Source organism: Arvicola amphibius, chromosome 1 (genome assembly GCF_903992535.2).
Source record: "Arvicola amphibius chromosome 1, mArvAmp1.2, whole genome shotgun sequence".
NCBI lineage: Eukaryota > Metazoa > Chordata > Mammalia > Rodentia > Cricetidae > Arvicola > Arvicola amphibius.
In genome coordinates, this window is record NC_052047.1 from 64,046,190 (window position 1) to 64,073,285 (window position 27,096).

At 53.0% G+C, this 27,096-nt stretch overlaps 1 protein-coding gene across 7 annotated transcripts in view; it reads right to left on the reverse strand.

Moving 5' to 3' along the window:
• Positions 1 to 27,096, reverse strand: part of Ablim2 (actin binding LIM protein family member 2) — a 121,066-nt gene that overhangs the window by 62,178 nt on the left and 31,792 nt on the right. For all 7 annotated transcript variants that reach the window (XM_038346913.2, XM_038346902.2, XM_038346901.2 and 4 more), the window contains exons 2-6: positions 18,364 to 18,507; positions 14,240 to 14,423; positions 9,422 to 9,537; positions 6,288 to 6,414; positions 3,650 to 3,743 (exon numbers count right to left, since the gene is read on the reverse strand). In XM_038346913.2, the coding sequence (XP_038202841.1) occupies positions 3,650 to 3,743; positions 6,288 to 6,414; positions 9,422 to 9,537; positions 14,240 to 14,423; positions 18,364 to 18,507 (665 nt within the window). The remainder of the gene's footprint in view (positions 1 to 3,649; positions 3,744 to 6,287; positions 6,415 to 9,421; positions 9,538 to 14,239; positions 14,424 to 18,363; positions 18,508 to 27,096) is intronic.

The following is a 27,096-nucleotide window of genomic DNA, read 5'->3' on the forward strand; positions in this document are numbered from 1 at the left end:
AACACAAAAATATCATTTCTAACCAGTGGATAGTTTAGGTGTCAGCATTCACTTAGGAGTGATTTAATCGCTTGTTTTACGTAAGTCTCTTGAATACGCTTCTAAAATAAGCACACTGGTTTTAGGGGCTTGAGATGCAATCTTCATTGCAGTCTTCAGCTTTCAAATGCTCCTGACTATTTGAAAACACAGTTTTTTTTCCTCTAAAGAGTAAAGAGCACATGCATAGAGAGTGGCAAGGAAAGTGCCCATGGGAATACAGAAGTGGGTAATGGAAAGCAACATCCCACATCACAGGAGACGGCGTATGGAAACAGACGAGCTTGTGTGGGTCCCTGACCCAGGCCAGAGCAGGACAGGCCTCCTCTCCTGTAGAAGCTCCTACCATCCTTCATGGCAGGACCCCATTACCTCATGTTTGTGGGGCAAGCCCCCAGCTCACAGTGGGACACAGTGAGCCCCATAGAAATTAATGCCAGGAATGGAGAAGGAAAGCAAAGGGAGATGGGGGAGGAAAGAAGTGAGGAAGGAATTAATTAGTGGTCTCAGTGGGGCCTGGGCTTCGTGTTGCCATGGTGATAGCCATCGGTATAAAACTGCACTGAAAGTGGGGTCCACACCACGGTGCCATCGGGGTTAATAGAGTGGGGCCAAGCTACACCCCCATACCATTCTCACCCCCGCCTTTGCAGAAAGAAGAAATAGGGCTTAAAAGATGGCTCGTTAAGGACTAGGCTCTGAGCCCTGCAAGGGATACACGGTCCTTCCACACCTTTCTCCTATGCCCAGCTCCAAAGGACTCCCTAAAGACATGCCTCATGAATCCTCCAGCAAACTGCCGCTCTCTGAGTGTTGACTTCAGCCACTTCAGGTGTCTGCCTGTCAGCCAGGTGTGAGCTCTGCCTCCTTGCCCACACGCCACATCTGTTCTCACCCGTCCATCTCTGCTAATGCCCCTCCTTGACCCCATGAGCCCACATGGTGCAGGCTCCTCAGGACTGCTGCCAGTGACAGGAGCGACAGAGGACAAGAAGAGGGAGGAGGACCCTCCAGCGCCAGGAACACACATTTCCAAGGCGGTACTGCTTGCACCAAGAGCTTAAGATGGCACTGTGCCTACCTCACACAGTCACAGCACAAATGGGGCTGTTGTGGGGGAGCACAGGAGGCTCCCACGTGGGCCTCACAGAGAGGACAGCTGGGGGCTGAAAATGGTCTTAGGGTCAAGAGGAACCGCAGGCACCTCCAGCAGCCCACCCATCTGGCTCAGCACAGCTCCTGCCAGCTCTGCCAGGCTTCCTACCTGCACAGGGTCTGTCCCCAGCCCTTGTCAGCGCACGAGCCCGGACCAGCTGCCCCGAGGGTGCCACCCTCGCCTTCAGCCAGCCTTCATACGCTTGTCCTTTTTTTCTTTCTTCCAATAAGTCCCTCGTTCTTGCAGCTCCCCAAGAGCCCCGTGTCACCAGCCGGGCGCCAGCCTGCCTGGCCCAGCTTCAGGCGGTGCCACTGCAGCGCTGCTCCCTTCTGCAGAGCTGGCTGTCTCCACCCGCAGCTCCCACCTCACACCCGCCAGGAGGATGCTCAGAGCTGTGCTGAGTCCGCGGCACAACGGCTCAGTCGTGCCACCTCCAGTAACTACCACCACCACCACCGCAGCACACTCGCCCCCAGAAAAAGGAAAACCGAAAGGATGCAATTCCCTGGAAGCCCTTTTCTCCTCCCCTGTGGGCTATAGAGGAAAACCAGGACTGTCCAGATCCTACCAGCTAGGAGAGCTCCTTTCCACAGTCCAGATAGAGTGCACCAACAGTACTTCACAGCACCTAGTCCCTACTTCTGCACTTGGATCAGAGACACAATAAGGGTGCTCGCTCTACAAATGTGGTCATGTGCTTGCTCTCACCATGCATGAGGAACACCAATGGCCTCACAAGGATGTCCCTCCCATGCATTATCCTGGGGCAACTCAGAGCTGAGGTATGGGACATGGCACATGTCATAACACAAACCTCACCAACTCTCTCTCAGCCCAGCTCTCAGCACTGGGCCAGGTCTGCCCACCTAAACTCACTTTTCTAGGCGAGGGTCTGCTGGGTTCTGCTATGAATTGAGCTGGGTTCCCAAACTGTGCTTTTAGTAGCAACAACAATGGCAAAGCCAGACCCCAGATGCACCCACATCAGCTCACAAGGTCACCGACTTGGTGAGACAAGATTAGGTTGCCACGCCCCTCAAGGCCTGCTCTCTGGCAGAGGTCAGGAGATTTAGGGCAGCCTTTGTCCAAATGAGGGGTTTCCCCACACCTGGCTGAGCCTTAGAGACTTCTTCATGTCTGAGAAGGACAGCTGTGTGGTCAGCCAGGTGCACAGGTGCCAAGGTATTAGGGAGAGGCAGGAGCCCCGGGTCCATAAGGGAAGACAGGGATGATTTCCTGAGCTTGAGGTCTTCTGTGGGAGGGCAAAGTGCAGGCTTCGGTGCGCTATGGGAAGGGACACTGAGTCAGGGAGGCCAGGTGTCCTGTCGAAGGGAAGCAAAACCACACAGCGGTGGCAGTCACAGCCATCTCGGGGCTGACGCTGGCAGATGCTCTTTTAACAGGAGCCACTTAGGCTGTTTTAAAAACTCCCGGGACACATAGGACTCTGGAGCAGGGAGAAGGAGTATCAGGAGTTCAAGGTCAGTCTCAACTATGCAAGTTCAAGGCCAGCCTTGGGCTACAGGAGACCATGATTCAAAAAAATTAAAATAAAAAATAATGAAAACAAAAATCATCAGGGATGAACTTCCTATTCAGGGAGAGAAACAGGGAAGGATCCTGGGCAGAGTGAAACTCCTGAGTCCGTGGGAGGAAAAGGCAGGGCAGGGGTCGATGGGGGTGGGACCAGGCAGTGGTATGGGTCAGGCTGGTCTTTTGTCCTCATCCAGAATTTGCCTGTATGAATACCAGCTGTGCTACCCACACAGGGCAAGACTCGCAGGACCCACAGGAGACAAAAGTCACAAACTTACTGCACAACCCACTCAAACAACTTGAAGACCTCAGTGCAGAGGCAAGTGAGGTTTATGATAAAGAGGCGGAGCAGCCAGCCTGCCTCGGGGCTAGGGAAAGGCAAAGCCTTATGCCAGAGCCAGGTCAGCCAAGAGTGAGGTGGGAGAGGACCAGAAGACTCTAACCAGAAAGCAAGCAATTTACAGTGACTGCCACAAACTGTGCAAGAGTTTGCAGTTTTGATCTGGCAGCCATGTTTCTGTTGATTTATCTCAACAAAGAGTACGGAGATTGCTAGCATGAATTGAGCCTTGGGAAAAGATGTTCGCTGTAGTCTTATTTACCAAGGAAATCAGAGTATGCCGTGTCTAACAAGGGGACCAGCCTAGCATGTCTCAGGTCCCATGTGAGGAGGTGTGTGACACATGTTGACACATGCATACATCTGAGTGAGCTGTGAGTGTCGGGCTATGGAAAAGAAGTGGGTCACAAGAGATCCACACGGCGTGGCACCATCAACAAGAACTGTGTATGGAGAGGAAAAAGCTTGGATTATGTCAAGGGTTCTGGGCACAGGGAAGGAACAGCTAAAGGATTCGGGGCTCTTTCTGAGATGACTTAGCTCTTAGAAAGCGCCAGCCCCGGCCCCAGGCTTCTCACCTCCAGCACGCGGCCTGTGATGTACTTCTCACAGCGGTCGCAGCGGATGCCAAACTTGGTGTGGTAATCAGCCTCACAGTAGGGCAGCCCATTCCTGCAATGAGACAGGCAGTCAGGACGGCACGGGGTCACCCGCTTTGTCCCCAACATGCAACAAAATTCGTAAGAGAACACGGAGGCCAGGCAGCTTCCTCCTGCTCCGAGGGACAGTTCCTGGACAGGTAGGATTCATTTACCACCTGCTCTGCCAACTCATGAGAAACATGAAGGGATGAAACGGCCTCCTGACTGTGTCTTCATGTATGGCTGTACACCCAGTCCTGCTGATGGCAGCAGGCGTCAGTGCAGAGGCAGACTGTTCTAGAAGCTGTGCTCAGGAGAATGGCCAACTCTCCCATGATGGGCTAGCACAGTGTCATGGGAAGACAGTGCAGACAGGATATCCCCCAGCTTAGCTATCCCCTTTCCCCAGCACTGTGAGCCTAGCAATAGATGAAGGGCCACAAAAGCAGGAGAGACTGCTCGGGGGAAGGGAATGCTGAGGGAGGCGTGGAGGATGTGGGTGGGACCTTTATCACTCCACTTAGGACTGGAAAGAGTTCCTGGGAGGAGATACGCAAACAGCCTTGGTCTCAAAAGCCACGTCCCAAGTGTGTCACTTAACATGACTGAACCTCAGCCCCCCCACAGTAAAACAGGAGAAATGAGGGTGATGAGGTCTTCATAAGAGAAGGAGATGCTGGGGGCTCGCTTAAGAAAGCACCTGTCAATGTCCAAGACTATCGCTGTTGTTAGCTGTGGCTATCTTCAGCCACGGGCCACAGCTCACCAGAGTTAGTGTGGAGGTGACAGGAGGAGACATCTGCCACTATAGAGCATGCCTACTGGAGCTGCAGCTATGGTGAACCCCACCTAGATTTCTGCAGCCATGACAAGCAGGCATCTTCGGGTTGGAGTTTAGACTAGGTGCCACACTCCTTCCCTTAATACTGGGGCCCTTACAAGACCCCAGGATGAATGCTGAAGGGCTGGGTGCCCCTCTGTGACTGTCCTCCATTGATCCCAGGAGACAGGACACAGACCTAAGACCCCCACAAGCTCCCATATCTACAGCAAACCCAGGAAGTTCTTAGATTCCATCTCCATGGCAACACCGGTGTGATCTCCCCCTCAGTTCTGGGATGGCTCTGGAGGCTGCTAAGTAACATGCTGCTGTGGGTGAGCCACCAACGCCCTGTGTGGGGTGGTACCTGATGGGGCAACTCTGCCATTTTCTTCAGAGTCCTGCACGCCAGGCTCTGTCCTTCTGAGTCACGCCCCACAGTATGACTGTGATGGAGGCTGGGGGACTCGGGCTTCACAGACCCATCCGTCTGAGTGGAAGCCCACTTTGGCTTGGGGGCATCACTTTAGGCAATGTTTTATTTTGTGCTCAGCGGGTCACATGATATTCTAACCAGGAACACAGAGAGGTCCCTGGCACTCTCTATTCAGTCCCATGTGACAAAGTGTACTGTCGATCAGAGAGCCAGCATGAGCACAGTGGCCTCTAGGACTCTGTACATGTCCTCCTGGACATTTGTATATATGTATATATGTATACATGCACATACATGTACATATGGGTGTGCATGTTTATGTGCATTGTGCGTACTGTGTGCATACATGTGTGCGTGTATTTATGTATACATGTATGTGCATACATGTGTGCGTGCATATGTGCACACACACTCCACTATGCAATCTTACCAGGGGACCTTTTCTACCCAATCAATCCCTATATGGATTCCAATTTTGGAGCATGGAGGAGGACATTCCTGTGCTAGGGGCACTGTTTCAATCACCACCCAGCTCACTTCACCTGCACTTTCTGCCTCACCTCCCTGATCCCAGGGTTAAAATATATTCCAGTTTAGCCAAGCAGTGGTGGCACATGCCTTTAAATCCAGAACTCAGGAGGCAGAGACAGGTGGATCTCTGTGAGTTCGAGTTCAGCCTGGTCTACAGAGCTAGTTCCAGGCTCCAAAGCTACAGAGAAGCCCTGCCTGGAAAAGCCAGTGTGTGTGTGTGTGTGTGTGTGTGTGTGTGTGTGTGTGTGTGTCCCAGCTCAAGACATGATCCCACGGCCTCTGGCAAATGCTGCCTCCTCCCCAGGCAGGCTCACCCCCTTAACAGCATGCTGGGGGAGCACTGAGCCAACGGGTAGGGAATATCCCAGAGTCCATCTCTGCAGATCAGAGCCTGTGCCTGTAAGCTCCCATGCTCCCATGGGGACAGCCAGACTCATGAGTCCTTGTAGCTAGCATCTATCAGTTGTTATGTGCTCGGAAGGGCATTCAGTGCCAGGAATGTCCAGGCACCAAGCAGGCGGTAACATCCTGGAACATAGGCAGGTGTTCTGTGAGGCAGAGCCGGCAGCCCCACTCCTCTGCTCTGAGCCACAAGTCAGAGCTGGAGCTGCAACCCACTTCAGCAGGGCTGCTAGTGAAGAAAAGGAAGGCTTCGGGGACCAGAGCAAGTCCTGGCCTTGACTCTTTACCCAGGAGCAGGATTAATCGGCCCATCAGGACTGGATGCCCTGCTCCACCTGAAACATCCAGCAAAGCCTTTCTGGGCTGTCTCTGTCTGCCACACTCACTTGCTGATGTACTCTGCATTGAGGAGTTTCCCACAAGTCTTGCACTTGAAGCAGCCCAGGTGCCAGTGCTTGTCCAAAGCCACCAGGGCCTGACCATTCTTGATTTCTAAGCCACAGCCCCCACAACCTGAAACAGAGAACAAACACAGACACCTTCACTGTGGGCCCAGGGGCCTCCTACTGCAAGGCCCAGCAACCCCACCAGGGACACTCAACCCCTCAGAATCTTAGGCCCCACAGAATCACCCAGAACAGCCCTGGGGGAGAGGTACAGGCACGGTGGCGTGCTAAAGGACCCTGTCCCACAGTTCCAGGGAGCCCTTGAACAGCTCGTGGTGAGGCCTGATCCTGTGTATGAGAAGCGCTGACACTAGGCAGCCTGGGCTGGAGAGTGGGTAAACCAAGGCGGAGATGAAGCTGGCCTTCTAAAAGATGGGATCCGTCATAGTGCAGAACCATATCCTCACACCAGGGTGCGCTGAGTCTAGGCTGGCCTGGGGTTGGGGTGGCCTGCTTGGTTGTGCACTGGCAGCTCCTGGTACAGGAACTTCCCACCCTTTGCTGGAGGCATAATATGTCACCAGAGGGACATGACCTCCCCGGAGAGATCTGAACCCCAGCCCTTCTTGTCACTCCTACTTCTGGCCCCACATCCCCACCTGTCTGGATTCTCCTCCTGGAGAGCTGAGTCCCAGCCTTTACCTCCACTCCCTGCTCATCTCACCCGCCTGGAGCCCCCTCCTACGGATTTGCTTTGCTCCACAATCCCCAGCTCCCCCTCTGGCTATGAGGCCCCTGCATTTGGAGTTCTCTTTCCCTCTGCTCTCTGTTCTGTCCCCTCATCAGCTGGGGACTATCCCAGGCCCAGATGGCTTCTTTGGTACCTGCCCTACTCACCTCTGCTTTCTCTCTCTGAACCCCACCTCCACCCCTGCCACAAAGACCAGTCATTCTTCATTGTGCCAGTGTCCTGGTCTAAAGCTCTGATCAGAAGGCTCCCTGGTGCCTCTGCCCTCCCACTGTGCCCACCTTGCTCCCTGATGCCTCTGCCCTCTCGCTGTGCCCACACTGCTCCATGACGCTGAGGGCCCTGGGCCTCGGGTCCTGGCTCTACTTTGCTAAGCAAACTGGTCCCTCCATACAGGGAACTGCTGTAACAGGGTCCCTGTCACTCACCGAAAGATGTGTGGGCTCCCAGCAAAGTGGAACAGACAGGGAGTGTAGGGAGAGCACGCAGGGGTGACTGTGGGGACGTGTGCATTGTGCTTGCATGTATCGGTGCAAGGATGTGCTGGTACTTTTTATTTTTTATTATTTTTGGCTTTTTTGAGACAGGTTTCTCTGTGTAATCTTGGCTGTCCTGGAACTCACTCTGTAGACCAGGCTGGCCTCGAACTCAGAAATCCACCTTCTTCAGCCTCCTGAGTGCTGGGATTAAAAGCACATGCCACCACTGCCTGCCTTATGTATGGGTATATTATGTGCTGTGTGCAGCCTGTGTGGGCATAACTGCTTCTTAATTTCCAGGGCTGGGAGCCAGGACCCCTGGGACACTGAAGTCTTGTCTCAGAATAGGCATAGCCTTTGCTCTTCTGTACACACCTCCTACAGCCTTAACGTTCTTTTAACCAGTGCTATCTGAAGCACACAAGCACTGCATGGACAGTCAACATGCTGTACTCACTGGCCATAACGACAAGGAAGATGTCGGCACGTGCTCAGTACACACACAGTTTGGGGTTTTGCTTGTTGACATAGGGTAGTCCATGCTGGACTCAAACTCACTATGTAGTTGAGGATGACTTTGAACTCTTGATCTTCCTGCCTCCACCTTGCTAGTTCTGGGATTACAGAGACACTCAGTTGTGCAGCGTTTTATGTGGTGGTAGGCCGCATTTTGTGAGCACCAAGCCACAAGTGGTTCCCAGGCAGGGGTGATTCATTCCCAAAGGACCCTTTTGATGGCTCCAATAGGGGCAGGCCTCTGTGTGTGCAATGTAGGATTGGAGGAGATGCTAAGCCTCCTGCCTACCTCTGTATAGAGGCTACCCCAGAGAAAAATGGCCTCAAATATCCATAGTGCTGGGACTGAACAGCTTCCCTGGGTAAAGGCTGGCCTGTGGGTAACACCACACCAGACTGCTATGAAAGCCAGAAGACATGTCTCCTGCAAAGGTGTCTGAGAGGCCATCTCCAGGTGAGGCTCCTGAGGCCCAGGCACTAACTGCCTCCCAGCTGCTACATGACTGCTGCCAAGTCACTGTGTATACCAAGGCAAGGGTGATGTCCTTGAGGGCTAATGACAGCTCTGACCCATAGAGAACAAAGGCCGGCTCGGGTTCCGGGAGTGAAGGCTGTACCTAACGAATGAGGAAAAGCAAGTACAGTCGACATCTACCTGAGAACCTGGCTCTGCTCTAACAATTACTCCTGTGGCCAGAGCTGGGGCTACGGCAGAGGTCCCAGGAATGACTGCCACTCTGTTGCCACCAACCCACCTGGCACTCCAGGGTAGGGAGTGGAGGATTGTCTGGGTTCCTCTGCCTGGGATTCTGTGTCTCTGGGCCACCATGAAGCTGCTCTCAGCAACCTCCCCCATGCCTGTCCCTGAAAGGTTTTAAGGAGTGTTGTCATGGGAACGCAGTGCCTACTGTTGATGCCTCTGGTGCCCTGGCAGCCCTGCATGGCTCTGCCAGTGGCAGAGCAGTTCTGTGACAGCGACTGCCAGTCACAGGACATCCTGGGCAGTCTCCGAGAGATCTATAGGGTTTCTCAGAGATATCTGTTTCCCGCCCTGCACATTGCATATGGTTAGGCCGTCAAGGTGGGCCGGGTCTTGTGCCGACACCAAAAGGGAAGGACAGAGAGGAGACTGGGAAGGCTTCCTGGAGGAGGAGGCCTAGCACTAGGTGACCGCAGAAGGGATGTGGAATGGAAAACCTGAGGTGGCTGTGATGGGCACAGCCTGTGCAAAGGTTCAATGGCAGGAACAGGGAGATTACCTACTGGGTCCCCGGTGTTCAGCGCTCTGTTACTGTGCTGATCCCATAACGTCAGGCTCAGCCACCCCCTCTCCACCCCCACACCCCGCTTTCAGCTTAGCACCCACCATACAGAGGCCTAGCCGCACTTACTCCGGAGGCCTTGGGCCAGGTGAGCACTAGTGCCCAGCGTCGTGGGCGGGGAACACTTCTGGCACACACACTCCTTCCCATTGAAGGTCACACGATCCCCAGGAGGAAAGGGCAACCTGAAATGAGAATGAACATCCTGTCGGCCACCTCCGGTCCTTCTCTCTTGGTGTCACTCCAGGGCATGGCTCCTGACTCAGCAGACTGTCCTCTTTCTGGGAGATCAAGAACTTACACAGACTAGACTGGGCCCAGGTCCCAGTCTTGCTGGCTGGTCCTGCAACCTCCTCATCCCTTGACTGACCTGGGTTCCCCGCAGCTCATGGATGCCGGCACTTGTTGCCTGCCAGTGCTGTGGTCTGAAAGCTACCATGTCTTAGCACGATGCATCTCCCCAGGTGTGTGTGTGGGGGACTTTAGGACTGAGTGGGAGTCCCTGACAGTCTCTAATATGCTAAGTCATACTCAGGCTGTGCAGCCTCAAAACCCTACACAGCCTCTCTGTGTTCCTGTTTCTCACCTGCAAGAGAAGACTAATGGCATGCATCACAGGCTTGCCATCCATTCAGACATCATTCCATGGTGGAACAGGCTAGCCTAGACTCCAGGGCTGTGAATGCCCAGTGGCCATTTCCCGACAAGCTCAAATGACTTAACAGAGATATATTCTAGAAAATGTTCTCAGTATAATCAATGCCATCATGCCATGGACACCTGGCCAGTGCAAAATGTCCCCGTGGCTCTCATCTGCTCCCCTACTTCCCGTATCCCAGACAACAGCCATTCGAGCATTCTGCTCAGGACCACACTGCCATGATCTGCCCGTGTTGCCACCCCTCCCTCGTGTCACCAGTTTGTTCCTTTTCGGGGCTGAGTATTGCTCCAGCGCATATGTCCAAAGGCATCTATCTGGGTTGTTCCCACTTGGAATTAATGACACCTGCATCGTGGGACTTCCTTTCCCAAAGTGGAATTCCTGGTCACCTACTGTGTGATTCTGTCTCTAAGGAAACTGCACCACTTCATGTCCCAGACCTTGCTGTGTGGCCTGGCTGTCATAGCTCTTGCCATTACCCACCGTACTTTGTATCTTTGCCAGCAGGCACAGCTGCCATTTCACAACTGTTTTGGTCGATGTCCCTGGTAGCTAATGGTGTAAATGAGGTGTGTTTTCTGTATCTTTTGGTCATCTGTATATGTTCTTTGGTGAAGCATCTGTTAAACCCTTTCGGCTCCTTCTGGGTGTTTCCTTTGGAATGTAGAAGTTCTTTACATATTTGGCCTGTATCGGTTACTTCCTCGTTGCTATGACAAAATGTCCAACAAGAAGCATCTTGAGAGGAAGGATTTATCGCTCCTGCTTTAGATTTTATGTTTTTGTCTGCTCTGCCATAGAACTTCAGTCTATTGCCACGGCTAGCCTCCTACTCAAGCTCCTTCGAGATTCTGTTGATACCTTTTGACATTATTTCCCTCCAGCCTGCAAAACCATCACCATGTAGCAGGGCAGGTCTGCTAGGGTCAAGTTCACTTAGCTCTTATGCATCCAATAAAGACTTTTGTCTCTGTCTCTTTTTATGGTGCCTGTTTATTGATGCTCACTATTCTCATGCCTCAGTGTATAACCCAATGGAGTTAGTGTGCCCAGAGCTGGGATGCCATCATCACAATCGATTTCAGAACATTTCAATCACCATTTTTATCAACAAGGTCAGTCAACTCTGGGTCAGGTTAATCATCCTGCAGAGTGGACTTGGGCTGAGTCTGGCCTTCTTCAGAAGGACTTTGGCTAAGTACAGCACAGGTGGATCTTATTTTCCTGTTGGTGCTTACAGACATCTTACTGTTCCCCGTGGTCCTCCACAGACATGGTGTTTTGTTTGTATTTTGGGGGTTTGTGTGGCAGTTGTATTTTTCCTGGTGTTTTTAGATTTTTTTTTTCTTGCAAATCTTTAGCAATGTGGCTGTGAACGTCTCAATGAGTTCTCACTGGATGTGATACATAGGGTTGACTGAATATCAGGGTGCTCTCTGAGATTTGGGGGCTGCAGGCTTCTAGCTTTCATCAAATCTAGACAATTTTCAACCATTACTCCATAAGGATTGGTTTTTCTCTCCAATCAGGCAGACAGACAGGTAGACCAATGGAGAGGCAGACAGAGGCTCTATACCCCTCCTCTGTGTGCCAGTGTGGAAGCTTCTACTGACATTTTTTGGGCTTCTATTTACTTTTTGCATGTGGCTGATCACTTCAGGAGCAGCATGCTTGACTTCTAGATGGCCAAGGGTTTATTTCTGTACCACCATAGCTCTCCCACTTCTGGGCACAGTCTCTGTTCAACAGTGACAAAGGACATGACTGCCCCATGTCTGTGTCTACTGATATCAACCCTGGTAGTCTCCAGGTAACCTTTCTTCATGTTTGGATCGTCGTCTCATCTGGGGTCTACACTTCTGAGTAAATACTGGATGTCATAGAATTTATCCAGTTAGATGCAGGGTTCCCATACCTTCCTGGAAGGAGGGTGGGCTGCCAGCCTCTAGGGACATCTTGAGGAGGCTCACCCTTCATCTGTGAGTGCATAACAGCTTCTGCTCCAGGGTGGCCCATGCCTACAGTGCCCAGCAAGGACCATCCACTGTGCTTAGAACTCAGTGCTGCTGGGAACTGTATACAGCACAGCAGCCTGGCCGTCCCTCACCTCACTGATGGCTCATGTTGACTGTCAGCTTGACTGGATTGAGAAATATCTGGCAGGCATTAGACTACCTCTGGATCTATCTGAGAGTGTTTCTAGGAAGGAAATCCATCTTGAATGTGGGCAGCAGCAGCAACATTATGCATCCATCTAGTGTGGGAAGAGTCTTCTGAAACCATAATGGGCAGGGCAGGGCATGGCAGGGAAGGGCAGGGCTCTTCCTTTTAAAGCATTTCACATGGGCATTTGTCACCATGGAGTGAAGGTCTCTTGATGGCGACATGGCTGATGTGACTAGGTGTTTGGCCTGAGACTCACAACAGCCATTCTCTCCCCTTGTCTCACACATCCTGCCAATACCACCTTTCCATTCGTCATCTCGTCCTGGCCAGGAAACACCTCCCTTTGTTCTCTGTGGTCCCTCAGAGTCAGCCTCCAGCAGGAAGCAGGACTGTGGCCCCAGCTCCATGTGTGCTTGCTGAAGGCCAACTCTGTGTGGTGTCTAGTCTGGCTATGTGCAGTGGCAGAGCCCCACCCTACCCTACACCCTGAACGGTGCTGCCAGTTGTCACTTGTGCTTTGGTAGATTGCCCAAGGTGGGCTCTCAGGACAGCTGTGGCAGGGCCCACCATGTAAGGGTGCCACATGGAAACCATTAAGGTATTTCTGGAGACCTCTGACCCAGCCACACTAGAGAGCACACTGCAACTCTTCCACGGGAAATGTCCCCCACTGAGCTTCCTCCCCCTGATGTCTCCTGGTCAAAGGCTCCATTCTGGCCTTGGGTACATGCTGTGACTATAGCTGAGTGCTTTGAAAGGACATAGGAAATACCACCCAGGCTAGATGCGACAACACTGGGAATAGCCAAGCACACTCTGCTCCTCACCCTGACCCGTGCTTGCTAGCCAGGGGCCTTTCCTGAGGGCAGGGGAGGGAGGTAAAGGGACCCCAGAAAGGCTGCCATTGGTCAGAAGGCATGTGTAATCATAAGGCCTTACTGCCAGGGTGGCATCCAGACTCTTCATGGGGAGTTCACTTGCTCTATGCCAGGTACCAGGGACCAGAACCAGGCCTCCCAGGCCCCACCCTCTCCCAGCTACCAGTAACAAGATCATACCATGGTGTTGGGCAGGACACAGCTGTGGACCAGAATGGGTCAGCATGCAGAAAGACAGGACAGAAGGAGAGAGGGAGGAAGGAAGAAGGGACCTACTATGTGGGAGGGAAGGAGAAAGAAGAGAAGAAAGGAGCTACCATATTCCTGCTTCAGGCTGGAGACTGGGGGACCACGGAGCTACCCACAGGGCCTGCTTCTCCATTCTGGAGGCATCTAAGGAGCCAAGATTCCAGGGCCAGAGTCAAAGCCTGTGGAGCCCTGGGCCCAGCACCCACGGGTTGAATGGATGGTAGAAAGAGGCAATGACAGGAATTAGGAATAACAGGCGAGACACCTCTGGGGCAGGATTGGGAGCCTGGGGTGCGGGTCGGGGGTCCAGGGATGCTGGGAACAGGTGGCCGTGTTGAGGATCAGGCAGAGAGCAGTCATTTGTGGAGTCCAGAACCAGGGCGGTGGCTGGGTGGGTTTAAGGACAGCAATGTGTGAGAGTTCTGTGGATAGGGGCATGCCATCTGCAGGCAGGCTGGGACATAGGAAGTAGAGCCTTGGCCTGTGGGAGAGGGTGGGCAGGGACAGACTGCCACCTGGGCAGGCATGGCAGGAAGCAATTTAGAAAAGAGTGGAGCTGAGACCAAGGCCAAGGGTAAGCTAGGGAAGGCCACCTTGGAGGCCAGAGGTAAGAGGGCTTACTGTGGGGTTGGGTGGAGGCAGCTGAGGCCTGCCAGATGGTGGAACACAAGAGGACAAGGCCAGGGTAGGCCTAGGTAAGGGCAGTAAGGGCTGTGGTGGGATTGAGCTTGGGAAGTTTGAAGACCCAGTGCAAAGACTGGCCCTTGCTTTTGCTCACAGCCTATTCTCTCTTGAACCTGCTCTGACCCCCAAACAAACTGCTGTACCTCCCCCCCATGCCTGATATGTGAAGATGGAATGGAGCCAGGGCTCGGGGTACCTGGGCAAGAAGGAGGGGGCAGAGGTCGGCAGGGCAGAGGTTGGGTCACCCACCTGCACACAGCGCACACGAAGCAGTCAGGGTGATAGGTCTTGCCAAGTGCTGACACCACTTCCCCTTCAATGAAGCGGTCGCAGCTGAAGCAACGAGTGCCATAGAGCCGCTGGTAGTCACGTGTGCAGATGTGTTCACCCTGTCGCACGAAGAAGCCACCCTCAGCCAGGTCACAGCCACATGCTGGGGAGAAGATCAAAAGCTGGATTAGCAGACTGACCACCTCATATCTCAGGGCCAGCAGATCTGACCCCCAACCCACCTGATACAGTGTCCTACAAATCCAAATGCCTGAGGTTACCCAGCATGGTGCTCCAGGGACAGACACAGGCTCCCTGCTAGCCTAGAGTCATGTGTGTTTTTCTTGTGGAAGTTTCCAGAAATAGACACTGAGGAACTGAGGGCAGGACCAGCTTCCCACCATTTCTAGGGCGTGAAGAGGCTCTTTGGCCTCTAAGACCTTGTGAGCCCTTTCAAGCTGCTCCAGTGTTAGAATGGGTGAGCCGAGGTGTGTGTGTGTGTGTGTGTGTGTGTGTGTGTGTGTGTGTGTGTGTGTGTGCATGTATGCATGTACACTGGAGAGAGAGAGAGAGAGAGAGAGAGAGAGAGAGAGAGAGAGAGAGAGAGAGAGAGAGAGAGAGAGGCTGCTCCGGGTTGCCAGTGAGAGGACAGCTGAGCCCATACGTGGTCCCCTAGTCCACAGAGAAACTTCCCAGTGCTTCTCCTGGTATCTGGTTCTCATAGGTCTCAACCCCTGACCCCTGTAACATGGCAAGGCCAGATCCAGAGCAGAAGGAAAACCCACGGGCTCACTGTGAGCCTCTAGTCTCTTGTCCAGATACACAGCTCCCGGGAATAGAGACTGTTGAGCTTAGTGGAGGAGCAGAGAAGACTGCAGGCTGTGGACCGAAGTATCTACTCTGGACTGCTGGTCAGCAACAGCTGGCGGCCCCAGGTCAATTTCTGGGGACACAGTGTGCTCCTCCCTCACACTCCCCAGCCCCAGAAGCACACGCGAGTGAGCCATTCAGCGTCTCAGATAGAATAGCCTAGAAGTTATCACAACAATGCCATTTGCAGAGACATGGCTGCTGGTACAAAATGAAAGGGACCTTCCATGTCCTGTACGTGCATGTACATTCCTTACAGCCTATGGCTGCTAGATGCCAGCCTGGAGCCATGCTGGATTCCTTCTCCACACCCAGTCTGGGAATGAAACCCAAGGTTTAATCTTGTCCCACTATAGATCAAACAAATGTTCTTCTGCAAGAACAGGCCACAGGGCTGACAGATATGCACAGGATTATACTGCTGTGCCTTGGAGACAGACAGTCACAAGTATTCAAGGTGCTGACTCTGGGCTGTGTCTGCTTGTCACAGCTGTGCCAACACTGGTCAGCCCTTGAAAGAGGAATGTGTGCAGAGACATAGAGCTGAGAGAGTCACACTATAACATAGGGAGAGGGACACAGCCAGGCATGCCCCATGCCCTGCGAGACTCCGCCAGCTCCTGGCCCTGCTGCCTCAGCTGCCTCCTGGTTTCTGGCTGCTCTGAGGATCCCAAGGTCACCCCAAGGCAGTGACATCTCAGACCTCTGCTCCTAAAAATAAAAAGTCCAAGTTCACCAGTAACTCAAGTCCCTCGTCGAGACAATACGCCTCTATCACATTACAGTTTGAAAAGGATCAAGTTAGCAGAGGCCTGGAGGGAATGGGGAGGTGCTCATCTTTGAGGGACATGAGGGTTGGCAGCAGCTGATGGGACAGCAGGGTCAGGGTCACTTCTTGGAATTCGTTCTTTCTTGTGCGTAATTTGTATGTCTTTGTATGTCTATGGAGGCCAGCAGACAACACAGGATGTCTTCCTCGGCTGCTCTCCATGTTTTCTTTTGAAACAGGGGCTCTCAGATTCAGCTGTGCTGGCTGCCTGGGGAGCTCCAGGGAATCCTTCTGCCTCTGCCTACTCAACAGCGCCAGGCTAAGCGGATGCACAATCTCACACAGCCTTTTCTGCAGGTTCTGGGGTTCTGCATCTAGGCTGTAGATAGTGGCTGCTGCTCTCTGTAAGAAAGTCCCCCAGAGCTGACATGTCCTTTTCTCTGGGGATGGGTGGTTTGGAACTGTGTGAGATGACAGAATAGGCTGGCCCTCCAGCCCCCGACTCATGCCCGTTCTGTGGAGTCTGTGGCGCAGGCTTTCCTGGCTATGCTGGGAGTGAGGCGACCATGTCATCATTTTTTTTTCTCAAGCTGCCCCTGTCACAGTCCTGGGGTGGCCATCACAAAGGATTCTGGAGCTTTTGTCATGTGTGACAGTGAGGAAGGGGCTAGAAAAATTGGGTGTCATTGTGAGAATGCATCAGGCCTATGACCCCCTCAAACCTGGTGGCTCTTGGGACACCACTGAGAGCCATTGCTGATGCCCTAGGATGAGGCCTCTGAAGGCTGGTATCTGGCTCAGTTGAAGGCAGATCCCTCAGGGTCCCAGAATGAGGCCCAGTAAGAGCTAGCTCAGGCTGTTTCTTGTCACTACGCCACATACCACGTTTCTCCTGTGGAGGCTGACCATCCAAAACTGACAGCACCAGGGGTGTTTGGGGGGTGGCCCTTTCTGCAGAAGATTCTCTTTTCAATACAGGGACTTTATACGCTGTAGCTGGGCCAGAGGACCAGAGTGAAGCAACAGAAGCCCAGACACCTCTATAGGCTCAGGGGCCAGAGAGGACCTGGAACCAAACCCCTAGATGCTCCTAGTTCTACATCCCCTCTCTAAGGTCAGTCACCAGCCCCTCTCCCTTCTCACACACACAGCTGACTTGGTGGGGTCACCTCCCACCTAAGGCAGCCTTGTTCTTGTCTGGCAAATTTCTATCTTCAAGTTACAGCCAAATGTACCTCCTCAATGGACTTCTTTCTGGAAGCCTCTGGACCCTCCCTATAGACCTCTATGTCCCAAGGATTTGACTACTACTCTTTCTACCCTCTCCTCACTGAGGGTGGCTGTGATGAAGGCAGTGTCAATCTCCAGAAAGCCCTGGAGAATGCCACTGCCAAGTCAGAGGGCACGGGCATAGGACTTGCCCACATTGCAGGGAGGCATCTGTGGGCTCCAAAACACTATCCCTTCAACACTACCGGCTCTGTGAGACTATATGCCATGTCCAGTGGGTGGGTACTACCCACTGTGCCCTGTGAGTACTTTTTCTCACATTTCTTGGACGTTGGGTGGAGGTGTGCTTAGTCCCTAACATGCACATGAGATTCAGGACAGAGGGGAAGGTTCCAAACCCAGACAGTACTGCTGGAGAGACCGCATACACGGGCACACACGCTGGAGCTGCCGCACGCACAGGCACACCTGCTGGAGAGGCCGTGCACACAGGTATACACACTGGAGAGGCCGTGCACACAGGCACACCCTCTGGAGAGGCCGCACACACAGGCACACTCACTGGAGAGGCAGCACACACAGGCACACCCACTGGAGAGGCTGCACACAGAGGCACACCTGCTGGAAAGGCCGCACACACAGGCCCACCCTCTGGAGAGGCCGCACACACAGGCACACCCGCTGGAGAGGCCGCACACACAGGCACACCTGCTGGAGAGGCTGCATACACAGGCACACCTGCTGGAGAGGCAGCACACACAGTTTCAGGCCCTCTTCTTATCTTCTTGGTATTATTTAAGTTTACTGTGGTTTTTTTAGGCTACTTTTTATAAGCAAGGAAAAATGAGTGACTTTCATTTAGAACATTTGCAGGGCCACTGCAGGAGGGAGGCAGCATCGGTGCAGCAATCTCCCATGAACACTGCTTGCTGCTGGTTTTGCACAGCCAGCAAAAGCCGCTGACACTCTGTGAAGTGCCCCAGTGGCCCCAGGATTGGCATCTCTGATGCTGGGCTAGCTGTACGCCTCCAGCCCTGCAGACTCAGAGTCTCCTATCTCCCTGAGAGTACTCCTTTGTCACACCAGACAGTATTCTGGAAAGACACAGGCTCAGGACTCTACAGATGCTCCGGCATGGCCAGAGAGCTTTCTAGACCCAGAAAGAGAGAAGGGTGGCTGGGAAGCCCAGTTCAGGGCACTCTGTGGCCAAGCACAAAGCCAAGTACACACTCACCTTTGCACACGAAGCACCTAATGTGGAAGTACTTGTTCTGCACGCGCAGCACCTCGCCCTTGCACACATTCCCACAGGTATTGCACAGGATCGCCGTGCTGGCTGGCTTCTCCAGGGGGTCATGAGCAGCCTGGGGCTGCGACACTGTGGTGAGAAAGGAGCCAGGTTAAAGTGAGGGACACAGCACAGAGAGAGCAAGCAGGAGGCCTCCTGGAATGCCCCCACCCTCAGCACTGGTCCCACATAGCATGAGGTGATGGGTCATCCCCTCCCTCCATCTGGGGTTAAGTGACATTCAAGTTGTATGACAGGTGACAGTTCTGAGGGCGAGATCATTTGGTAAACCCACTGTGGGCTCTGTGGCTGCTCTACTCAGGGAACTGTCTTATTCATATCATTGCATACTTATCTGTGATGTCCCAACATATCTCTGTTGGAATAGCACTCCTGGAATAGCAGGCGACCATTGTTCCCTCTTGAAAAGCACCTAACCCTTGTTATATCCATCCAGTACAATGTCGACACCCAGAGTCTCAGAGGGACATCACCGACCAGACATCTCAGTGGCCCTGCAGCCCTGGGACCTTTAGCCTCTTCTTCAGACAGCTGCAGCCCCGAGAGATGGTTCCACATTTCCTTCAGGTCCCAAAACACCAGACTAAACATTGTCAATGACCCACAAGAGTCAGCCACACTCAGGTAGGCAGTTGAAGGAGGCATTGGAAACCACCAGTTCAAGAGCCAGGGTTGTGGTCCTAAGACCAGGCACAACCAGGCACCAGGAATGACCCTATGGCCTACTAAAGCATCTTCAGATGCCAGCACATGGGATGCTGGGCCATGGTATGGAAGCCTCAGACCTACCCCTGTAATAGGGAAGTATTCAGGAGACTCTCAAGTTTTTATGTTAAAGCAAAACTGAGTTTACTAGAGGAACTAAAGAGCCACAGGTTCTAGGTTGCCATACAGGGATCATGTGGGTCTGTGGCCAGAAGGAAGGGACTACCAGTTCCTTGCCTAGAGAGGCCACATACTCGGTTGATGCATAGACTTGCCATTCCAGCAATGGACCCAGATGTATATTGTGACATTATAGCCATGCATGGGACATTGGGTCTCCTAAGCTCAGACAGGGACTGAGGGGGCCAAGGAAAGGCCAAATGGCTGTCCAGCATGGCCCAGTGTCATCAAAGGACATTTCCTGGGTAGTCAGCAGAGACATGATTAAGAAAAAGGTCAGAAAGATGCGGTATAGCTAGTCTTAAGGAGGAAGGACCGTGAGCCGTGAGAGCTGGCATCTTCAGAAACCAGCAAAGGTGACGTGAGGGTTCCCCATGCAGCTATGGAAGGAACAGCCACAGCCTCAACTTCAGCTTAGCATAACCTGCCCAGCCTCGGCCCTCCAGTGCTATTTACCTTCATTAATGCAGCCACAGGACACACACAGTGATAGAGGGGACAAAGTGGAGCACACTGGCCATCTGTCCCTCTCCCCTCGCAATGGGCAGGACCTACCACTATCAATAGCGGTCCACAAGAGTAATCTTAGCCAGCTACTGTCTGAACCATCATGCTGAGAACCAATGCAGAGCCATGCCTGGGGACTACAGATGCAGAGTGGGAATCCATGGCCTACAGCCACGGGCCAGAGAACCCGGCTCCTTCCACCACACAGCCCTGTGCCACAGCCAGCCATACAGAAGGCAGGTGTTATCTCTAGCGACATCCTGGGAGCTAAGCCACACCTTTGCAGCACGATCCAACAAGCCCCAAATGGGACTGCTCACCTACAGCTGCTGCCTGACCTCTGCCTCTGTCTCCCACCTAGGGCCAGCCATAGAAGCCTCTAACCTGTCACTCAGACATCTACCTCGAGGTGCCACTTCAGCTTACCCAGGCCGATAGCTTCCAGGGGCGCTCTCTTTACCCTCCCTCTTCCACAGGACTTTTCCCACCTCTGTGACCTATGCTACTCTGAAGGCCACAGTAACAGTGGTGACCCCTCAGCAGCAGCATGATGCAGCCCACAGCCCTTGCTGTCACATGTAGCCGGTTTCTCTTTATGCCCACATTCTCCCAGCACCTGGGCCTGGCCATGGTGGAACTTCTATGACACTTGCCCCCTCCCCTTCACTACTGAATTGGATCAGAAATATCCGTCCATGCTATAGAAAGTTGGCAGGAGGCCAGAGAGCCATGGCCTCTGACTCAGCGGGACTTTGAGAGACTCTGTGTTGCCAGGGCTTTCGGCTATGGATAAGAAACTGAGCTCAAATCAATGCTCACAGCTGTGCATGGCTGGTCCAGAGGGGGTCATCCGTGTGAGTCACCCGAGTCCTGTGTGGCTCAGAGATACAGGGTGGGGCAGTGCTCCAGAATGTTTTTGCCCTCCCAGTTTGGGACACAAAGGACAATGGGCATCATCTTCTCCTGATCAGACAAGGCCGGGATTATATGGCCTGAATCTGGCTCAAAGCCAAGGTGAGCAAGAAGTCATCTTCAGATTTTGGGGTCCTGTAGGCTGTGGGGTGAGCTGGTCTGGGATACAGTCTCAGCTCTGCCTCTCGTGGGGTGTGACTTTGAGCGAGTTCCTGTCCATCCTACTCCATTCCCCACCCCACCCCCGCCTTCTATCTGCCTTTCCATCTGTCCTGCATATCCACCCACCCTCTGACTTCGATCTGTCCTTCCATCTGTCCTTTCCAACCACCCACCCTCTGCTCACATCCCTGGTCCTGGGGGAAACCAGGTTCAAGGGCACAAGGATTTGCTTAGCAACCAGCCCAGCAAACACTGATGTTTTCCATAACAATGACCACCACCTATTCAGGAATATGTGGGGGCTGGGTGTGGCTCAGTAGCACAGCACTTGCCTAGCGTGCAAAGACCCTGAGTTCCATCCCCAGGACCAGTTCCTAAGTTACTGGAAATGCATCTGGTTTGAGGGTAGAGCTATATTAAGAGTGTGGATTTGCTGGCCCGATCCCACTCTGCCCACTAGAGCTGCCTGGAGCTGTGGATCTGGTAGTGGTGCTGCCCTCTGGTGGTTAGAGGAAGAGCTGAGCTATCCCAAGAGAATGATGCCAGGAAAAGCCTGCTAAACATCCCCTCTAGACTAGTGAACTGGTTGCAGATTTGATGTGCACATCTTTTGCCCCTAGTAGGATTCAGCCCTAGAACCTGAGGCAGCTGTGGACTAGCAAGGTCAAGTGTACCCATGGAGAGGTAATAGCAAGTCTGCCCAGCCTGCTTGCTTGCTTCTCATCTCATCCTGTCAGTGCTTCTCAGAGCAGCAGCGCAGAATCAGGACATTTCTAGCTACTTGTGGACAAGACAGAGTCAGACAGATAGGAAGACATCGGAAAAGCAGAGTCCCCAACTGTCCTGTGCTGCATTGGGCATCTATGGGGGAGGGGGTACAAGTACAATAGGAGCTGAATGCTGGCAGAGGAAGAGTACTCAGGATGCAGGGGTTTGGTGTGGTTCATCCAGTGACCCTGCCTCCCTAAAACCATGCCAAATATAGAAATGCCCAAAGCAAGGCTGAACAAGCTGTCCTTGAAGGTCAAAGACAGCCTGGCAACCAGGGGCACATAACTGTAAGAAAAAGCAGTCTTTCCAACTAATAAACTACCCGAACAAAGCCGACAAAGACCCAGGCGCCTCTGAGGCAGACATCTCTGTCCTTGCTTGGCTTGGGCTGGACAGGGCACAGACTCCCCCTTCCCTGGCTCCAGGCCAGATGCTGTGAAGTCAGTCACCAGGGGACACAACAGTGTAACTTGCAGCCTTCTTTTCAGCACCCTGCTGAGGGGTCTGTTCAGCCCTCCTGATACCCCTGTGAAGCCAACATGGTGCTTACCTCACAAGCGAGGAACTTGAGGCCAAAAGCAGCTGAATGGGACACAATCAGCCATGCCAATGCTTGGAAGGACCAATCAGGAAGGGGCAGGGAGCCTGCACAGTGCAATCCTGAGGCTCATAAAAAGGCCAATAATCCAGGGGACCCAGAATTTTTAAATGTCTTTGGTGAGTCCAAATCATCGCATAGCTGTTTATCCCAGTGACTTTGGCTGGGTACATGGCTGGGACCTGACTATGTCTGTCCCATCAGAGGGCCTCTCTCTGGGCTGCATTTGGGAGAGCAGGCATCACTCAAGGCCTGAAACCCTACATCCTGCTCCACGGGAGTCCAACTTGGGAGGAAGGGGCTTCACAGGGCAAAAAACCTGCTCCCGGGAGGCTGATCTAGGGCCTGGCATCAGTAGGGCCAAAGAATGGAACCCTCAAGCATCTTGGTCCGAGGTGAAGCATGCCGGCATCTCCCAGAGGAGCAGCTGATAAGGCACCCACACTCCCAGTTTCATCAGACACCAGTTTCATTTCTAGGCATCTATGCTCACTTTTCAGGGCCTGTCAATCTCCAGCGTCCCCTGCCAACCCCAGCTCTAGTTCACAGAATCACAGCTGGTGGTTTCTTCTGGGCTTCCTCGTTATTCCTGGATGTGCACGGGCCTCTTGGAGCCTGAGCTGAAGGCCTCTCGGTCTCCACCTCCTCCTTAAGAGCAAACCCCTGTGCTCCTGCCTCTGGAAAGTCCTCCAGGATTTCCCCAGGCTGGCAGGCCTTCACACCTGACCTGACTGCGTGTACCCCATACCTGGGCATGGCATCTACATGCGAGAGTGTCACTGCCATCTGTCTGTCAACTGCCCCGGACAGGGAAGGCCTTGGAAGGAGTCAAGTGAGATTCATCACAGCCTCTGAGGCCCTGACTCAAAGCCTGAAATGATGGACTTGAGGGATTGAGATGAGGCAGAAGTCTCTTGTATGCCTCCAGCAGGGCAGCAGAGAAACTCTTGGGCATGGAAGGTGACTTAGCATTAAGCAGAACAGGATGCCGATCCCTGAAGAGCTACAGAGGGACCGTAAACACACGTCACCAAGGGAAAGCAGCCAATCTGGAAATGCTGCAGCCTATGATTTCCACCACAGTTTTCTGGAAAAGGCAAACCTGGTGACAGTTGGTAAGTGGCTGCCTGGTGAGGTGGCGCACGCCTCTAATGCAAGCACTAGAGGCACAGGCAGGCAGACCTCCGTGAGTTCAAGGCCAACATGGTCTCTAGACCAGTTTAGGGTTGGGAGAGGGGAATAAACTGGGAAACCCTAAGAGCAGCCTAGTAACGCTGGAAAGGCAGAGGCATGTTATAGTATCTGTCCAACCCACAGGGCCTACAAAACGAGCATGGACCCTAATTCAGTCACAGACGTGTTAATGGTGTATGTCGATGCTGTCCCAGCAGTCCTAATGCACATATTACAGCATTGCAAGATGTGACAACAGGGAAAAGCCATGCTGGGAACTCTGCCCTTTCTGTCAGTCTCAAGGAACTGCTACACCCAAGGCCTAAATACAAGTGTACAGGATTATTGCTCCATAATTTCTAGATCGGCTCTAATAGGTGGTTAACAACCTCTCACTGTGATAATAACAGGAAGTGTCAACTCAAGTGGTAGGGATCAGTCACACCAGGCTGTGACTACTTATACTTAAGCCCTGTGACAATGAACCCCCAGCATCAGGGAGCCTTGTCAGAGTAAAGAGATCAGGTTATGGGGACCGTCAACTCTAACTCTATCTGTGAGGACAGCACCCACAGGAATTCACTGCAACCCACACCTCTTATCCCCACAGCTGGACTCCAGCTGGGCACCTGCCCTAGAGCCTGGAGAAGCCGAGAAAGAGTCGGCTGCATGATATTGGAGAAATGGTCAGACTCTCAAAGCCTCTTTGTATAAACCTGCAAATTGGGGCTAATCTGAAGAGTTCTGAAGGTCACACTGCAGCAGAGAAGTGCCCTGTGGTGTCTGACAGAGGTGGCAGCTGGGAGCAGAGCTCCCTCCTGGGCTCAGAGGCCAGAGTTGCCATGGGCTAGGTCAGGAAGGGATTACAGAAAAAGGGAAAACCATCTCCCCAGGGACTGCAACGCCTGCAGCAGGGCCCACACACATTCCTTGAAAGACTGAAGTGGATATTCTAGGTTCTAAAAGTTCTGCAGTCCCTCCTCATCAATCCCGGGGGTGGCACCATGTATCCCATGTGTATATGTTATCTCCAGCTTCTCCCATGGGATCCCGAGCAAGGATGCTGTCTAAAAGCTCTGCCTTGCCGTTCCCATTGCCCAGTCACTGGCCCATCCTTCAGTGATACTAGTCATTGGGAACTCTGCAAACTCTGCCAACTTCCCTGTGTAAGTCAGACCTGCAGGGCCAGTGCCATGACCCTAAGTACATTGGCAGTTTCCCTTTTCCTTCCTTATTTTTCCTGATCAACACTTCAGACCCTATGCAGTGCAATGAACCACACTGGGCCTTGGAAGACCACAGTGAGCAAGACAAAAGATCCTGGTCCTGGACATGCTCCAGTGTGGACATGCCCCACCTCACCAGAAATGGCCAACCACCTCCTATAGAAGAGAATATGGAGGCTGCCGGTGGTCCCAGCTGGGAGAATGACTCAGTGTGGGTCTGAATCTGGTCTGGAAATCACTGGCAGAGATGGATGCGCCAGCCGGACACCACATACACACGTGGCAGGAGGGGCTACATCAGGCACATGAGCTGTGGGGCAGTCAAACTCCTGTTTGACTTGGATGGCCAAGCACTAGCCATGCTGAAATCCCTGAGTCTTTTCAACTCTTTATTCCCTTGCATGGCCTGACTCCCATATTGCGTCCCATTCTTGCCTAAGCACCAGTGGTCCCTGGACCCTTGAACAGGGGCCCAGACCTGGCTAGAAGTCAGAAGCCCAGGTTGATTATACTTTCTATTTTCTAGGGTAGGAGGAGGGGTAGGAAAGGTGGCTTAGTCAAAGCAAGGGTTCTTAATGGCTGTCACACTCTAGCAGCCAAGGTAGCTTTGGAGAGCCTTTCAGCTGCTGTGTGTATTACACAAACGGCTGCTCTGGGGCTCCTGAGTGTTCTTTGTTCTAAAGATACGAAGCAAGGTTTTTGTGACCAGGCATTTCTCGGTACCGTGGCTCTGGTTTATCCACAGAGAGGGGTGTGATGTCTAAGTTCCTCTCCCTCTTTCAGGTGGTTCTGTGACAATGAGCTGGGAGGACGCTCTAGGTGGAAGGCCAATATCGCAGCATGGTGAACCCACGGTAGGCAGGAGAGCCTCTAAAAGTGACATGGGATGGAAACTCGGGCTGGGCAGTACCTTCTGAGACAGAAGAAAGCACACTTTGCCTGCTGGCCTGGATCCCTGTGGGTGGCTGTCAACTGACCTGTCTGTGTCTCACTTCTGCCACCATACCCATGCCCTTCCAGGGGCACATGGTGTCAACCAGGGTCTCAGGGCTGTGGAGACTCTGAAGGAGCCCTGAACACACCAAAATCCACAACAACCTGCAGAGGACAGCTTCATTTGTGTTGCAGGACATGAACAACACGCTACCATTGGGCACAGATGCCCAGGGACAGGGTGGGAAGAGTACAGGGTCTCTGGTGATTGTAACAAATCCCCCAGGTTGTAGGGGACAGGAAGCCTGGAGTATGTGAGGTCCTGAATGAATATGTATTGTTAACGTAGGTAGAGCCATGCCAGGTACCAAAGTACCATCCCATGGGAAAAGGGCAGAGCCTTCCCTCCTGGCTCAAGTGAAAATGTTGATAAACGTGTGCAGAAAATGTCCACCATAGCTTTGTCTGCCCTAGATGCTTACAGCTCAGAAACTGTTCCCTATAGCGACTTCTCCTGTTGAGATTAGCTGAAGTCCCCACTACTTGTTCATCTCTCTATAATAACCCTGTCTCTTGGTTCATCCGTGGACAATAGCCCCGCTTCTCTGTTCAACTCTATATAATAACCATGCTGAGCTTCTGGGGTGCTGAGCCTTCTCCATGAGAAAGCCCAGCCCACCTAAACCCAGCATTTCTGTCTGTCTGTGGGTCTGCCTTTCCCTCAAGTCAAGTCACTGGGAACTGTGCAGGACTGCACCAGGGGGCATCGTGGCTGGGTACGTTCCTAGACACCTGGATGAGCAAACATAAGACCTAGGTGCCGCTTGATTGAAAGGGGGTTTTTGCTCCCCAGAAGCATCCACAGCAGCCCCATCCCTTGTCCATCGCAGCCACACTCAGGCCAGCCTCCTGCAGCAGATCCTCCCTCCTTCACACACCATGGAGTCACATACAAACGACGCCATCCACCCAGGCTCACCCAACAGCCCTGCCGCAGAGGCTCTCCCCACCTGCCCACACCCAGACCTCAGACTCCAGCCTCCAGAACTATGTTTCTGAAGTCACCCTGTCTGTGGCGTCTTTTGGCAGAGCTACAGAAATCTTACACACTATCTGTGGGATGAACATCGCTGGAGTGACGGAGTCAAAAGCACCCTTGTGACCCACCCATTGCCATTCCTTACGCAATGTCCACACGACAGTGGCTATACAGGGCTGGCCCATGGTGGGGGTTGATGGAGAGAAACAACTGAGATGGTCTCCTCCAGAGGCAAGGTCTGGGAAGAACACAGCTGAGAAGCAGCCTCGGCTGCTCCATCCGGCATGGCCCCCAGGGAACACTAACTTCCGCCCTATCTCTTGCAGCCTCAGGCAGCAATCAACATCATCAGTCACTATAACCTGCAGGATGGCATTCATTGCCAGACGATTCAGCCTTTCAGGACCAAGGGGATCTGCTCTTACAGTAGTGTGCAGATCAGGGACATGTGG